We start from the raw sequence: 16,010 nt of genomic DNA on the forward strand, positions 1-16,010 counted from the left end.
TCTCGTAGTTAACCTCATCGCCTTGAAGGTTGGCGGGATCCTTAGGTTTTGGGAAGCCTTATGAGGCGGCTCTAAGAACTCCAACATCTAAAGCCTCTAAGTATGCCTCCATACAAAATTTCCAATAAGGAAAATCATCTCCCTCAAAGATAGGAGGAGGTCCATCACCGTGGGAAATCTTGCTCTAGGCGGTTAAGCCTAATTTTGGGAGCATGAGGCTCTGATACCAATTGAAAGAATTAAGATGCCCAAGAGGGGGATGAATTGGGCTAATTCTAAATTTTATGCAATAATTAAGTTCTACACTTAGCCCACTTCACCTCTTGTGTCTAGAATGTGTTTCTATTATTCTACCGCACAAAAGTTTTGCACCCTAGGTTCCAATCCTACTCTAGCATGGCAATTCTAGGAATGTAAAGACATGAAATAAATTGCTCAAATGTAAATGCTCAAAGTAAAGAGAGGGAAAGGAACACGATGATGTTTTTTCGAGATATCAAAGAATCGTCACTCCCCACTAGTCCTCGTTGGAGCACCCACATAAGGGTGTAGCTCCCCCTTGATCCGCGCAAGGACTTGGGTCATCCACAAGCTCCGTCGGATGATCACCAAGCTCCCAATCACCACCAAGCCGTCTAGGCGATGGAGATCACCAAGAGTAACAAGCACAAACTCTCACTTGACCAAGACAAGCCTAATGAGAAAGGTGGATGCACACTTGCTACTCTCTATTCACTAATGAGGTCCTTAATCTTGGATTCTCAAATCTCAATCACCACACTAAGCACTTGCTCTCCCTTGCACTCCAACGGTGTTTCTTAGCTGAACAAATGTGCAAGATACCTCCTATGGATGAGTGGAGTAAGTATTTATACCTCCTCATTCAAAACATAACGTTTGGAGGCTAAGTCAGCACTCTGCAGGATGACCGGACGCTCCGATCAGTTATACCCACCTCAGTGTCAGAGAGAGTTGTTAATCTCTGGCTAGCATCCGATCAGCATCAACCGGACACGTCCGGTCAAGAAAAAGACGTTCTGGAACCTCTCTGGAGTCAATTGGACATAGGCACCCTAGCGTCCGGTGCTCCTCCACTCAGCGTCCGGTCAATACCAGATGACTACAGTTGATCAAATGAACTGACCGGACTCACCCTCCAGCGTCCGGTCACAACCAGACCAGTGTCCGGTCAGTCATTTGACCCTCCATTCACTCCTAATTCGAAATCCTATGTGAATGAAGATGACTCCAATTGATCTTAGGGCTATTCCTGAGCTACCTAGTGCTAGGTTTGACAAATATGCACCACACCTAACCCACTAGACTCACCTAGGTCAAGCTACTAGTCCATACTCCCCTTAATATTATGGCCAAAGGAAAATACAAAGTCCTAAACTACTCTAAGTGTCTCTTCAACTCCAAATGACACTTAGAACTAGTCGTCCTTAACCTTGTCGTCCATCCTATGAAAACTGAAACGATTTCCATCGACAGGGGCATGACAACCATGATTGTCCAATCAATTTTCATTACCATGACCTAACTCAAATTGCCTCTGCAAAACACACGTTAGTCATAGTAATCTCGTGTTGTCATTAATCACCGAAACCCAGCTAGAGGTCTAGATGCTTTCAAGCGGTAAGAAGCTACGCGTGCTGCGGACTGATCACGACGGTGAATTCACTTTAGTGGAATTCGCTGTGTACTGTGCGGATTAGGGCATGGTGCGACACCACACCACATTGTACTCGCCATAGTAGAATGGCATGGTGGAGCGGCGGAACTAGACGGTGGTCGGCATGGGTCGATCCATGATTAAGGCTAAGAAGACGGCGGAGTTCTAGGGAGAGGTGGTGACCACGGTGGTGTTTATCCTCAACCGCACGCCCACCAAGGACCTAAAGGGCAAGACGCCATCCGAAGCTTGGCATGGACGCAAGCTGAATGTGTCCTTCCTCAGGACATTTGGCTGCGTCGGCCATGTGAAGAACACCAAGCCTCACCTCGACAAGCTGGAAGACAGGAGCACACTGATGGTGCTCCTAGGCTACGAGGAGGGCAGCAATGCCTATCGGCTTTATGATCCCAAGAGAGGCAAGGTGGTGATCTTTAGGGATGTGGTGTTCGATGAGAAGGCGGCCTGGGAATGGGACAATTTGGGCAAGGGGGAAGCTGGCGGTTTCACCAGCACCTTCATCGTCGAGCGCATGGTCATCCATGGTGGTGGAGACGCTGGAGAGGAGGTGCTGACCACTCCAGCAACAGAGCCGAGCACTCCTGGGTCAGTGTCGAGCACTCCAGGAGTTGTGCCGAGCACTTCAGAGAGGGTGCCGAGCACTTCAGCAGCAGTGCAAAGCGCTCCAACAGTAGAGTCGGCCACTCTAGAAGTGGTGCCGACCACTCCGGTAGAACAGGGAAGCCAGGGACCACCAATCGAGTTCACCTCCCCTCCGAGCGACATCAGCGAGTTCGTGGATGCCTTCCACGACAGCGAGGAGGTCCGGTTCCGCAGGCTAGAGAACATCATCGACAGTGCAGGGGCCACAGGGCTAGCGAGTCAGCTGCTCGACGATTCCGAGCTGCTCCTTGTTAGTGCCGAGGAGCCACCAACATTCATAGTGGCTAAACGCCACGCCAATTGGCGACGGGAGATGTTGGAAGAGATGAAGGCCATCGAGGACAATGGCAAATGGGAGCTGGTAGATCCACCGGTGGGCTGTAGGCCAATCGGCTTGAAGTGGGTCTACAAGGTGAAGCGGGATGAGCGCAGCGCCATTGTCAAGTACAAGGCTTGGCTCATCGCCCGCGGCTTCGTGCAGCGTGAGGGCACCGACTTCGAGGAAGACTTTGCTCCGGTGGCGCGAATGGAGTCCGTTCGCTTGCTGTTGGCCATGGCAGTAGTGAAGGATTGACGTGTCCACCACCTAGACGTCAAGTCTATGTTCCTCAACGACGAGCTCACGGAGACGGTCTTCATCAAGCAAGCTCTGGGCTTCACCGTCAAGGGCGCTGAGTACATGGTGCTCAAGCTGCGTAAGGTGTTCTACGGACTGCGGCAGGCCCCTTGGGCGTGGAACGCTAAGCTCGACGCCACCTTGGACGAGCTTAGGTTCACTCGCTGCGCTACAGAGCACGTGCTCTACACGCAGCGACGGGGGAAGGAGGAGCTCGTCGTTGACGTGTATGTGTATGACTTAATCGTCATCAGAGCGTGAGCAGATGACATCGATGGTTTCAAGCGTGAGATGGCGGCTTGTTTGAAGATGAGCGATCTCGACGCGCTCTCCTACTACCTCGGCATAGAGGTGAGGCAGGAGAAGTAGAGCATCTCCCTGGGTCAACGCGCCTACGCGGAGAAGCTGCTGAAGCGTGGCGGCATGGCGGAGTGCAAGTCGTGCGCAACTCCAATAGAGGAGTGGCTGCAGCTGAGCAAGCACAGCACTGCTGCAAAGGTGGACGCGACGCGCTATCAGAGTATCGTCAGTGGGCTGCGCTACCTCACTCATACCCGATCGGACATTGCGTTCGCAGTTGGGTACGTCAGCCTTTTCATGGAAGACCCGAGTGAAGATCACTGGTCGACAGTGAAAAGTTTGCTACGCTACATCAAGGGGACGCTCGATCAAGCGATCATCTTCCCCAAGATTGGCGGCAAGGAAGGGTTGCGGCTCACGGTATTCAGTGAGGCACCCCCCAAGGCAAAGAAAGGTGAGTCGGAGCTCACTGTTTTCAGCGATGCGGACATGGCGGGCGATATTGATGGGCGACGGAGCACCTCCGGCATGCTCGTCTTCTTTAGAGCAGCCCCCATTGCTTGGCAGTCGCTGAAGCAAAAGATTGTGACGCTATCGACGTGTGAGGCGGAGTACGTCGTAGCTGCCACGGCGGCGTGCCATGTTGTTTGGCTGCGCCGGCTGCTGGGCGAGCTGACCGGCGAGGAAGCTCACCCGCCAGCTCTGATGGTGGACAACCAGCTCGCCATCGCCCTCGCTAAGAACCCTGTCCTCCACGACCGAAGCAAGCACATCAACATCAATTTCCACTTCCTCTGGGACTGCATCGATGGAGGGTGGATCGTCATCGAGTTTGTTGAGACCGGCAGACAGCACGCTGACATCCTCACCAAGTCACTCAGACGCCTGCGGTTCATGGAGCTGAGGAAGATGATTGGCATGGATGAGGTCAAGGCATCGGGCTAGCAGCAGGATTAGGGAAAGAATTGTTAGACATAATATGCTGCTCTCCATTTTCTTATTGGTTGGAGACTGGTTGTCTCGGCCGATCACTCCCTGTTGGGAGTTGGGGACTGATCGACTCTATCGACCAGTTCCTATAGCTGTATCAGTATTGCAATAGACCACCTCTAGTACATTAGTTAGTAGCTATTACATCAACCATGTCTTGGTAGTGGACTTAGATAAGCTTTGTACTACTCCTAGGAGTAGTTGATATACTCCGTACCTTAGGAGTAGGTAATTGGTGTACCATAGTAGTTGGTGTACTCTTGTACTCCGGAGTAGGTAGTTGACCAACAATTATGTACCTGGTAGAGGTACAGCTAGAGTTGTATATATTCTATTTAAAGAGCAATTGAATACTTAGTTCAGTTGCAACAAACCAAAGGGTAAAGTTTCGACCAACGTTAGTGCTTATGCTGAGTATATGTGCACTGTTTTCAATCTCTTCTTTTATCTCTAATTATAGTGAGTGAGTGTGTGCGCTGATAAACTAGTCGTGCAGCGCAGCCAGGATCAACACCCGGCGCGCGGCGCGGGGCGAGCACGAACAGCTAGCGATCGAGCGAGCCCCTGGCCGATGGTACCGAGACGCGAGAGACAGGGGCGTCGCTTTCGACGGCCGGGGGTGTGTCTCTGGGCTGTAGCCCTGCGCCGCGGCAGGCCTCGCGCGGGCGTCAACACCGATCCGTGTCGCGCCTCCAGCCGGTGGATTGGGTCCCCGTCTTTATGACCAGCGCGCGCGCACGTACGTACGTACCCTCCTGTACCCAGCCAAGCGCGGCCCCGCCGTGCGTTGACGATCGACGCACGTCGATGGCAGCCACAGACAGGGAGCCAGCCAGCCAGGGAACAGGGACGGCCGGTACGATCGAGTGGTGAACACTGCTGCCTGGCTAGCTATCGTATCTCGGCTCGCTTGGTCTCCACTGCACGCCATGCCGGCCGGCCCTCCGCAATAACTCATGCGCCGGCCCGGCCCGGCCATGCACGCATGTGTACAGCAACATGTGTGTGTGCCCAGCCGGAACTGATCGCATCACGCATTGATCTATCATGACCGGGCGGGCGGGTTGCTATTATCCTGCTTCCGGAGAGAGCGTGCGCACATGATTGCGCGCGTAGTGTCAGTGGAGGGCGAGCGAGCGGCAGGTCCAAGTCCAGTGGCTTGGCGCGCGGCCGGGCATGATCATCGGTGCGTATGCGTTGGTGTGGGGGGCGCTCTCTCTGTCACAAGGAGATTTTGGGTGGTGGTGGTCGCATCCCCGCGCGCTCGAGTGCACCCCGTACCTACCCAACACGTCCGCTGTCATGGAGAGGCCGGAGGGTGCTTGATATCATTGTTTTCTCTCGTTATATTAAAAAATGTTCTCTCTTCGTTGATTGTTATTATTATACGTACGTATATAACAGATTACCAGCTAATATATTTCACAACATTGTGTACTGTCGCATATATATATATATATATATATATATATATATATATATATATATATATATATATATATATATATATATATATATATATATCAAAATGGAATGATGGGGCTCGTGTAAAATGAGAGAAAAAAAAGAATCCTCTACATGCATGTGTCTCAGTCTCACCTTAATCTGATCAGCTAACCAACCAGTTGTGTCCGCCAACTATATATCACATAGAAAAAGAAGCCTTTATCTATTTTTATTTATACTGCTACAAAGCATATATACAAAAAGAAGGCCAAATATTCTTCGACACACAACTCTCTCCACTATACGCGCATACTTTTATAGTTCAACCCTTTGGCTTTTGTCAGCCACTCAGCTCTCATCGCCTGCTATATATACACAGCTCTCCTGCCCTCTCTTTCCTTCTCCCTTCTTCCTTCTTCCGTTCCAATTTCACGAGTTGGTGTTAGATTCACTCCACCCCGGCCCTCTCTCCGTTTCTAATAACTAGCTATCGCTAGCCAGCTATCAGCAGCTGCTGTGTATGCACCAGGCAGCATGGCGGAGTGCAAGGACAGCGGCCGGTCTCCGTCGTCGTCCATGGACAGCAGCACCCACCCGGTGCTCTCCACCACGTCATCGGGCTGCCGGCCGGCGGCGAGGAGGGACGACCTCAGCACCGACCTTCAGCTAGGGCTCAGCCTGTCGCCGGCGTCCTCCCTCCTGGTAGCGGAGAGCAAGAGCATCCCTTCTACGCCAAGGTTTTCGATCGATTCTATCTTCACCCACAACTCTCTTTTCTCCCTTCTTAACTAACTAGCTTCGTACGTGTTATATTAGATGAGATCAGCAAGTCGTAGATGCATATGCAAGCAACAAGCTAATAAGGCTTCCCCTTTAGCTAATGGAACAAATTAACTAGGAAGATGCATGGCTGATTCCGGCCGACATTATCTGTCTTTTCGTCTTTTTTTTAAAAAAAAATTCAATTGATTACTCACCTTAGATGAATCTGCACCTCACCATTTATCTGTTGGAGATCAATTCTAGTGCGCATGTGCATGGTGAATTAGAGGTTAGAGAGCAAAAATCTGCTCCTTCCTGTTCTTCTTTGGATCTCTTCACACCCACATGGCAGATCATATACGTGAGCCACCATGATCACATCAGTTCAGTCTATTTCTTTATTTTTTCGTTATCAGATAGTACTCCTATCTCTCTTGTATGAATTGAGAAGAATGTTTTTTTTTCTGTCCATCACGCGGCATAAAAACATCTAAGATCTTAGATTTGTCTACTTTCTTGTTTCCACGTGCCTATAACAGATCTTTGATTATATTTATTATATGATTTATTATATGATAGTATTTGGGATATATTTTCAGAATTACTTTTAGTACCGGTTCCTAATTAAAGAGAAACTGTGGTCTGAATTTCACATGTGAAACTAACTGCCTTGAGTTTTATTTTTTTAGTAGTGGTTTATTTATTTATTTATTTTATCTTGCAACATTTTTCCCTCAATTTTCTCGAGGGCATAAGCTTCCTTCAATTTTCAATCAACTTGATATACTACTTGGTCATACTACCCCAAAAAATAATACTTGATCATACCACAACAAACAAAGGAGATCCATAAAAGAATCATATTTTTCATTGAGCCAGACATTTTAGTATTTTTAAGACTATAATCTTAGCCTTAATTGATCATTGATATCTTCACAACAACTTTCATATTTGTAGTATTGTCGTTATCATCTCTAAAATATACAGCATCCCCGATTAATATCCCAACAGTACTCTCCATCCAATTGGTTCCCTTGTGCACGTCATCTACATTTATTAACAACACTTTCAACACGAACGGATGATGGGCAGGAACCAAGTACTCCCGGATTGGCCCCCGATCAAACCCTTCCTTAGAAGCGCCTTGACAGCTTCGGCACGTCGACGGCGAACATTGTTCGTGAAGGTGTACATGGAAGGCGTTCCAATCGGTCGGAAGCTGGACTTGCTCTTGCTGGATGGGTACGACAGCCTCCTTGCAAAACTTCGCCACATGTTCAAGGCCTCCATCACTTGTAAGTATGCATCGAGCTAGCTAAGTTCATTACCACAGATTTTTAAGGATAGTAATCCAAAAAAGGAAAAAAAAAAGGAGAACGCCAAACGAACTAAGCGATTTGATGGATGCAAAAATGGATATACCCACATAATTGAACTACAGAATGGATTGTAATTATTCCATGCCAACACTAGAAACTTTTCTTGGGATTCTAGCCACTAGCACTAGACCACAAATTTGAATTATTTAATTTTTGGAGGAATTCCTGCCTCACACTTTAAAATTAGATAGATAAACTTCAAGACATGATGTCACATCTTGCTATGTCATTATATTGTATTGCAATGCTTGCCGGTTGCTCTATAATCAATATGTGATATGATTAGATGCTGATGTTATGGAGTACCATCAACGACTTCCTCACGAGAAGGCTGCACATGTTCTCACCTATGAAGACCAGGATGGAGACTGGATGATGGTTGGGGATGTGCCGTGGGAGTATGTTTCTTCTTAGCTTAAATGATTCACTTGCATTTCATTTACTGTTAGTTAATCTTGTCTCTGTCCATTGTTCTGGCAGGCTCTTCCTGGGAAGTGTAAAGAAACTGAGGATTGCAAGAACAGATAAATGCTAGTTAGCAAGCTTATTCATGCGGTGGACTCTATATTTCTTCTTTTTATATAGGTTCATTAAGATTTTGCTGAACAGAGTGGACATGTGATGCTGAGGCTATACTAACCGTGTACAGTATACTGAAGAAAAGTCAACCTTGCTACCTTCCCTAGAAAATTAAATTTTGGTATTTTATGTTTCCTTTTCTGTTTCTTTGACTGCCTTGTAAATACCATGGTTATTTATTAAAGAACAGGCAATTTGCACGAAGAATATTATAATGCCAAAGATATATATCTTCGTGCAAGTAAGGAGTATATGCAGACCTTTTCTTGTTCATTTAGTACTACGGTTACAAATAACGCTAACATGGTGTTATAAGGATCACAGAAAACTAATCAGTAGTAATCTCTTAGTGCAGTGCACCAAGTGAAAGAGAGATATTTTCCCTTTTCTTGAAACCACATAATTCTCATTTTGTATTTATCCTTTAATAAAATGAGATGAGCAAAATTGTACTGCCATTTTGAGCTTTTCATTACTCAAACTTTTAAAATTTATTTATTACTAGAATATGAGATGCCAGATATAAATATAATTGCATGTGTTGAGAAGTTAAAAGTAGTGGAAGAACATACGTATATTCATGTCTCTTCCTGGAGCCTGGTTGGGGGTTAGCCACCCAACCAAACAGGCCCATAGTCTCTGTGCTCTTGTATATTCATGTCTCCAAGTCCATTGACAAAGGCATAGCCCTGCTCCCTGTTTGGTATTAAATCCAGAACTATGTAGTTTCACTTTAGTAAAAACTAGAAACATGGAGACACAAAAGCTTAAATAAACATCAACACACTATGTCGCACTTCATATTCCTTTATTTCTACCACACATGCAACTCTGAGTAGCCACAGCGAAAAGAAGAGGAAGCTGAAACAGGTATTGCTAAGGCCTTGTTTAGATACACTCGTTTCTACCTCAATCGAGTGGATTGGGGTGGACTTTAAACTTGGATTAAGGTGGATACGAGTGCATCAAAACAAGGCCTAATGTGGAAGAAAACTACAACTTGGAACTTTAACCCGACCCTGAGGCTCTCATCTGACAGCCAAAAGAATGTGGTCCAAACACGATCACACCACAATGGAAGTTCTTGCAAGAGATGCTGTGCTGCTCTATTTCCTCCTTTGCTGTGTAGTTCAGCATATAGCAGTGGTTACTACAAGGAATACATGTATTGACCACATGCTAGTAGTATAATTGTTCTGCATTTTGTGTCTTCTGCTCTAACTAACAAGGAATTAAATTTCTCCACATATGGTTTGAATGGGTCATACCTTTTCAGATTTCACTGCTGGGATGCTCATGAACCTTGAGTATGCAGAAACTCCTATAGGCTTTATTGCCTTAACTGTATGTATATAAAACGGGCAGCAAGCTTTTCTGTTTGACAAATGCAGCTGTCATCCTTGAGACAATAGAAACCTCAAGTATTCATGAGGTACAGATTTGGTTCTCAATTGCTGATTAAGCTGCGTCCCTTTTCCTTCCTTAACTCCTGAAACATCATCCATCTCCGCACCTCCTTTGCCTCCTCCAATCTTCCACGTGTTGCATAGATATTAGCAAGCAGGACATAGTTCCCGGTATTACCTGGATCAATCACAAACAGCTTTTTGGCAACCTCCTTACCCATCTCAAGGTCCCCGCAGTTCATGCAAGCCGAAAGGAGTGCCCCAAGGACTGATGCATCTGGCTTAGGTCTCATCTGGTGAATGAATCGCTTTGCCTCAGTTAGAAGGCCTGCTCGCCCAAACATGTCAACCATGCACGCATAATGCTCATTCCATGGTGTGATCTTATGAACTTCAGTCATTGAATCGAAGTACTTGTGTCCTTGCTCAACAAATCCGCTGTGGCTACAGGAAGAGAGAACACTGGTCCGGAGGAATGCCGTTCTCTAGCATATTCTCGAATACATCAATTGCGTGCATTCCATATCCATGCTGCTGCAGTGCAGTTATCATGGCCGTCCAGGGCATTACATGCAAATGATCTTTTGCCTCCACAAACGCTCGGTGTGCATCGTCCAAGCAGCCACATCTGGAATACATGGAGATTAACGAGCTAGCAACGCCATCACTGTCCAAGAACCCTGTCTTTACGACAGAGGCATGCATGCTCATGCGGGCTCGGCGACGGAGCGGTGTCAGGTGTGCAGCACGCTGCGCTGCTGTTGGTTTCCCGTCTAATTTTGGAAAAAAGTCCTTTTTACCTCCCTGAACTATTGGGCGGGTTCGTTTTTCCTCCCTCAACTCCAAAACCGGGTATTTCGACTCGCTGAACTGTTAAAACCAGACACGAAACCTCCCTGTACCGCTTGTCAGGCCATTGACGGTGGTCAAAATGTGCCCGTGACCACCTGTAACCCTAGCTGGGATTCTTTTTCTTTTCCCTCGGAGGCGGGCGGCTGGTGGGTGGTGCGCACGTGCCGTTGCAGTAGGCGGATCTGGTGGGTGTCCAGAGGATTCAGAAGGCCTTTGCTGCCACAAAGCGCACCAGGTTTGTGGAATCGCACTCCTAATGAGTCAATTAGGCATAGAATAATTGTTTTTTTCTTGGATCTGGGTTCCCTGGGACTTGCTTTTTGGAGATCCATTGTTTATTAGGCATAGGAGACGAGAGCTACCAGTTTTTTTTGGGTGCTCTTTACTTGCATCTACATTAGTGGATTAATGAAGGGGCACAGTGCCGGAGGCTCCCACATGAGTGGGGTCTGGGGAAGGGAAAAACCGAGGCAAGCCTTTCCCCCGCAAAATATACGGAGAGACTGCTTCGAACCCATGACCTGGTGACTCAGTGAGACAGCTCTCACCACTGCACCAGGCCTGCCCTTCAGTGGGATTAATGAAGGCGTATTATTTTTTTAATGTATGTAGGCCATGGATGTGTCGGACTCACTGGCTGTGAGGTTCTGTTTTGGTGGAGAGTTTTTCAAAGATGGCAAGATACTGCATTATTTTCGGGGGAAGGCTGCAATGTCTTATATTGATCGAGACAAGATTTCTCTGTCAGAGGTTGTGGGACGCTTGCGTGATCATTACAATGTACATGATGGAGTTTTATTGCATTGGTTATTTCCTGGTAAAGAGCTACATGATGGTTTGCGTGTACTGGTGGATGACAAAGTTTGCCAGTTCATGTCTGACTCCATTATGGATAGCGGAGTTGCAAATATATATGTTGAAGAGCCATCTGTTATTTCAGTGTCTGATGATGAGGGGAAGGGTACATACAAGAAGAAAGGCAAAGCAATTCAGGAAGAAGATTCAAGCTCAGGCTATGACAGTGATTTCATAGGAGATACATGCTCATCTGGAGATGATGAAGAAGCCGCTGAGATTCTAAAGAAATTCAAAGAATTGAAGAAGTTGAAGAAAGGAGAACATGCTACACTAGATGATATCATTCTTGTAGAGAATAGATCACAGCTAACATAATATTTAGCCATTGAAGGGGAAGAAGATGGAACAGCATATGAGGAAAGTGATGATGAAGAGTCAGTTGAAGAGGTTGGTACTGATGGGGAACTGAGAAGGAAGCCAAGTCATTATAGGAGGTTCAATGCACAGTTTTCAGTTCCTATATTTGAAATAGGGATGAAGTTCAGTGGCAAGAAGGAGTTCAAGGAAGCTATCATAAAATATTGTCTAGCTAACAGAAAGGTAATAAGGTTCATAAAAGATGAACCAACAAGGGTAAGGGCTAAATGTGACTGGCAGCATTGTCCTTTGGTTTGTTTGTGTTCTAAGAATTCAAGAGCAGATAGCTGGCAGATTGCTACATTCATTGATCAGCATACTTGTCTTCCTAGAATGGACAACAAGCATGTCACTGCCAGGAGGATAGCTGAGAAGTACAAGAAGTTTATCATGGCATACCCAACATGGAATATCACGAGGATGAAGAGTACTATCCAAGAAGAAATGTTTGCAGATGTAAGCATATCCAAGGTGAAGAAAGCAAAAGCTATGGTGATTCAGAAGGCCTTTGCTGCGACAAAGGAACAATATGAAAGGCTTTATGACTATCAACTGGAATTATTAAGGAGCAATCCTAGGAGCACGGTTGTAATTAACAAGGAGGATGATGTGGAGCCACCAATTTTTAGAAGGATGTACATATGCCTTAATGCTTGCAAGGAGGGATTCATGGTAGGGTGTAGGAAAGTTGTTGGATTAGATGGTTGTTTTTTTAAAGGAGCACTGAGTGGGGAACTTCTTTGTGCTATTGGAAGAGATGCAAATAATCAGATGTATCCCATTGCCTGGGCTGTGGTAGACAAGGAAAATAATGTCAATTGGGACTGGTTCTGTGACTTGCTGTGCAGAGACATTCAGGTTGGTGATGGAAGGGACTGGGTATTCATTTCAGACCAGCAAAAAGGTATTCTCAATGCTATTGAGAAATGGGCACCAGAGGCGGAGCACAGGAACTGTGCAAGACATATTTATGCCAATTGGAAAAAAGAGTTCAGTGACAAAGAATGGCAGAAAAAATTTTGGGCATGTGCCAAGGCTCCCTGCATTATGCTTTTCAACCATGCAAGAGCCAGGCTAGCAGAAGACACTAGAGAAGGAGCTCAGGCAATCATGAAAACACACCCACAACACTGGAGCAGGGCCTGGTTCAGGTTAGGAAGCAACTGTGATTCAGTTCATAATAATATGTGTGAGTCATTTAATAAGTGGATAGTAGAAGCTAGATTTTTTCCAATCATTACTATGCTTGAGGCAATCAGAAGGAAGGTCATGATTAGGATTCATATCAAGGGACCAAAGCAGATAGGTGGATGGGTGCCATATGCCCACATATCATGAGAAAGCTAAACACTTACATTACAATGGCTGGCTACTGTCATGCTATTAGTAATGGAGCAGACAAATTTGAAGTGAAACATTTTGACAATACGTTCACAGTTGACTTACAACAAAAGACATGCTCTTGTAGGTATTGGCAGCTAGCTGGTTTACCATGTTGTCATGCAATATCCAGCATATACCGGAAAACCAATGTTTTGGATGACTATATTGCAGATTGTTTCAGAGTAGAACACTTCAAAAATACTTATGCTCATTGTCTTGAACCTCTGGAAGGGATTGAAGGTTGGCCCATATCTGACAGGCCAAAGTTGAGGGCACCAGGTTATATTAAAATACCTGGGTGACCTAAGAAAGAGAGGACAAGAGAACCAACTGAGAAGCCCAAAGCAACAAAAATGTCTAGGGTAGGCACTGTGATTAGGTGCGGAAAATATAAAGGCACTGGACACAATGCTTCCACTTGTGGAAGGAGGACTGACTCTGCTCAATCAGGTGGTGCACAGTCTGCTCAATCAGGTGGTGCACAGTCTGCTCAATCAGGTGGTGCACAGTCTGCTCAATCAAGTCCTGCTCATTCTAATCAACCTGCTGTCCCTCGTGCATCTCAAAATACAAATGTCTCAGTGCGTGTGCCATCTACCCAGCAAGATAGTAATGCAAGGAAAAGAAAGAGTTACACAGCCTTGACTCACAGATCTGAAAGTTCAGATGGAACGACTACAATTAGGCAACAGGTAATACACTTGCTAGTAATGTTTGATAAGTTTACACACCAATTGTCAATATGTTCACATGTGCACATTTTCTATCTTTGTAGCCTCACAGAAGTTCTCTAGGTCTGGTTCACACTAGAGCGGAGGCAAAGGTGGAGACTAGAGCTACTGCTCAAGCATCTGCTCAGGGACCAGCAAAGAAACACCATGCTCAAGAACCAGCAAAGAAACGCAATGTGCCAATGCTTCTCCTTCCACCTTGGGACTCGGCCAAGCTATGATTTTTATTTGAGTACCAGACTATGTGTCATTATGCTTTATTTGATGTACCAGACTTAATGTCCTTTAGCTATCTGCAAACACTTTGGATTTTATCTTGCTTTCGACCAAATTACTTTAGCAAAAATCAGAGAATCCATAAGAGTACGAAATACCAAATCTCACTCACCCAGCAAGCGACGTGCTCGAGCTCGGTCCTGGTGCCTGCGGCCTGCGCTCAGCTCCGCCACCGCGCGCGCCAGTGCTCAGCTTTGCTGCGCTCAGCTCCGCTCGCCGACCGCCGCCGCACGACACAGGAATGAAGCGAGGAAGGAGAAAAGTCAAATGACGAACGCCGGATGCGGTCACGGGCAAAACCACGGTGGTTTCGTGTACAGGGAGGTTTCGTGTCCGGTTTTAACAGTTCAGGGAGTCTAAATGCCCGGTTTTAGAGCAGAGGGACGAAAAGCGAACCCGCCCAATAGTTCAGGGAGGTAAAAAAAGACTTTTTCCTCTAATTTTCTTCCATTCACCGTGGTGGGCTGCGGCTGGGCTCGTCGTTTTTTCTTGGAGTGGATGCGGCTCGTCGAGGTGGGGGCGGTGGGCCTTTTGTGAGAGAAATGCTTTGTTGGGTGGAATTCCTTGTTGGGTTTGGGTCGATTTTGTACCTGCGGCATGGGCCATGGGCACGACGGGCCAGTGGCGTGTTTTTTTTTCTCAAAGAAAAAGAAAGGCAGCCAGTGGTGTTGATTGGTCAACACTTTTGGTCTCCCATGCCTCTTCTTTAGCAGGCCACCAAACCTGAGATATGGTAACGATGATAAACAAATGAAAAATAGTGTCACAGGCCCCTTGATGATTTTTAGGTGGGGAGTCGCTATCTTTGGATGGCCTAGATCGGATGATACCGCCTTGTAATGTTGATTGAAAGTTCTTTCCTTTATTTTGCGATGGTTATATAGTTGAAAATTTAGTGCATGTGCACCCATGGCGGAGCTTAATGCCCTCTATCGACAAGAGATTGAACTTTTCTCTACCCTGTCGATTAGGCCTTCTTAACTTTTGTTGAAGCCGCGCTCTACCAAAGGAGAAGTAGCAAGCCACAAACTGTCCGATGAAAATAAAACGATAATGCGGGCACACAATCGTTCGTCCAGACGTGTTATGTTCGAACAGCTCGTTTCCTTGCCTGCCCATGATTGGGCCCAACAGGCCTCCTCTACTCCACCTTCAGTATGACACGGTTTCTCTAAAAAAAATAGCAACATTTCCTTTCCCTACTGCTGCACGCATGCGACTGCCGTGGGCGCATCCACTGCACCGCCCGCTCGCCGCTGGCCTTCTCCAACACAGCAGCTTTCTCCATCCATAGCCTTCCTGTCTGGACGCCGCGCGTCCACTCCGTCTCGCTGCTGCCACGCGCCCATCCCACGCCGCTCGTCCCGCCCGTCACTCACGCCGCCTGCCTGATCGAGCCAAGCCCGGTGCTACTAGCGATGGTGGTGGTGATGGTGCTCGCGTGGTGCCTGCTCCGACCCCGATGGCTGGAATCGCCCGGCCCCGGGCCCCCATGTTGCAAGCGCATTTTCATATGTTTCACATGTTTCATAGGTATGTTTCAAGCGTTTTATGCGGATGTTGCAAAAGTAGATCGGAATGTTTCATATGTTGCAATGATTGTACACATATGTTGCAAGTGTCTATTCTTAATGTTTCATCTATTTTTTTCAGCCGTATGTTGCAAGTGTATTTATCTGGATGTTGCATATGTTTTTCACACATATTGTCGGGGTTATGATACCCCGGGTGTCTCAA

The 16,010-nt window shown here is 46.6% G+C and overlaps 1 protein-coding gene and 1 pseudogene across 1 annotated transcript; both read left to right on the forward strand.

Moving 5' to 3' along the window:
- Positions 1-6,099: 6,099 nt before the first annotated feature.
- LOC136452015 (auxin-responsive protein IAA4-like) lies at positions 6,100-8,946 on the forward strand. Its single transcript, XM_066452681.1, has 4 exons — positions 6,100-6,427; positions 7,545-7,747; positions 8,118-8,229; positions 8,312-8,946. The coding sequence occupies exons 1-4, from the start codon at positions 6,225-6,227 to the stop codon at positions 8,364-8,366; spliced, it is 573 nt and encodes a 190-aa protein (XP_066308778.1). The 5' UTR covers positions 6,100-6,224; the 3' UTR covers positions 8,367-8,946.
- Positions 8,947-11,283: 2,337 nt separating this feature from the next.
- On the forward strand, positions 11,284-14,218 carry LOC136454536 (uncharacterized; annotated as a pseudogene).
- The last annotated feature ends 1,792 nt before the right edge of the window (positions 14,219-16,010 follow it).

Source organism: Miscanthus floridulus, chromosome 5, assembly GCF_019320115.1.
Source record: "Miscanthus floridulus cultivar M001 chromosome 5, ASM1932011v1, whole genome shotgun sequence".
NCBI lineage: Eukaryota > Viridiplantae > Streptophyta > Magnoliopsida > Poales > Poaceae > Miscanthus > Miscanthus floridulus.

Excerpts from the sequence above, each read along its gene's own strand:
- LOC136452015 (XM_066452681.1), top strand. The coding sequence starts at position 6,225 with ATGGCGGAGTGCAAGGACAGCGGCCGGTCTCCGTCGTCGTCCATGGAC. Across the intron at positions 6,428-7,544 it reads AGCATCCCTTCTACGCCAAG|GAACCAAGTACTCCCGGATT; the intron begins GTTTTCGATCGA and ends GATGATGGGCAG. Across the intron at positions 8,230-8,311 it reads GTTGGGGATGTGCCGTGGGA|GCTCTTCCTGGGAAGTGTAA; the intron begins GTATGTTTCTTC and ends TTGTTCTGGCAG.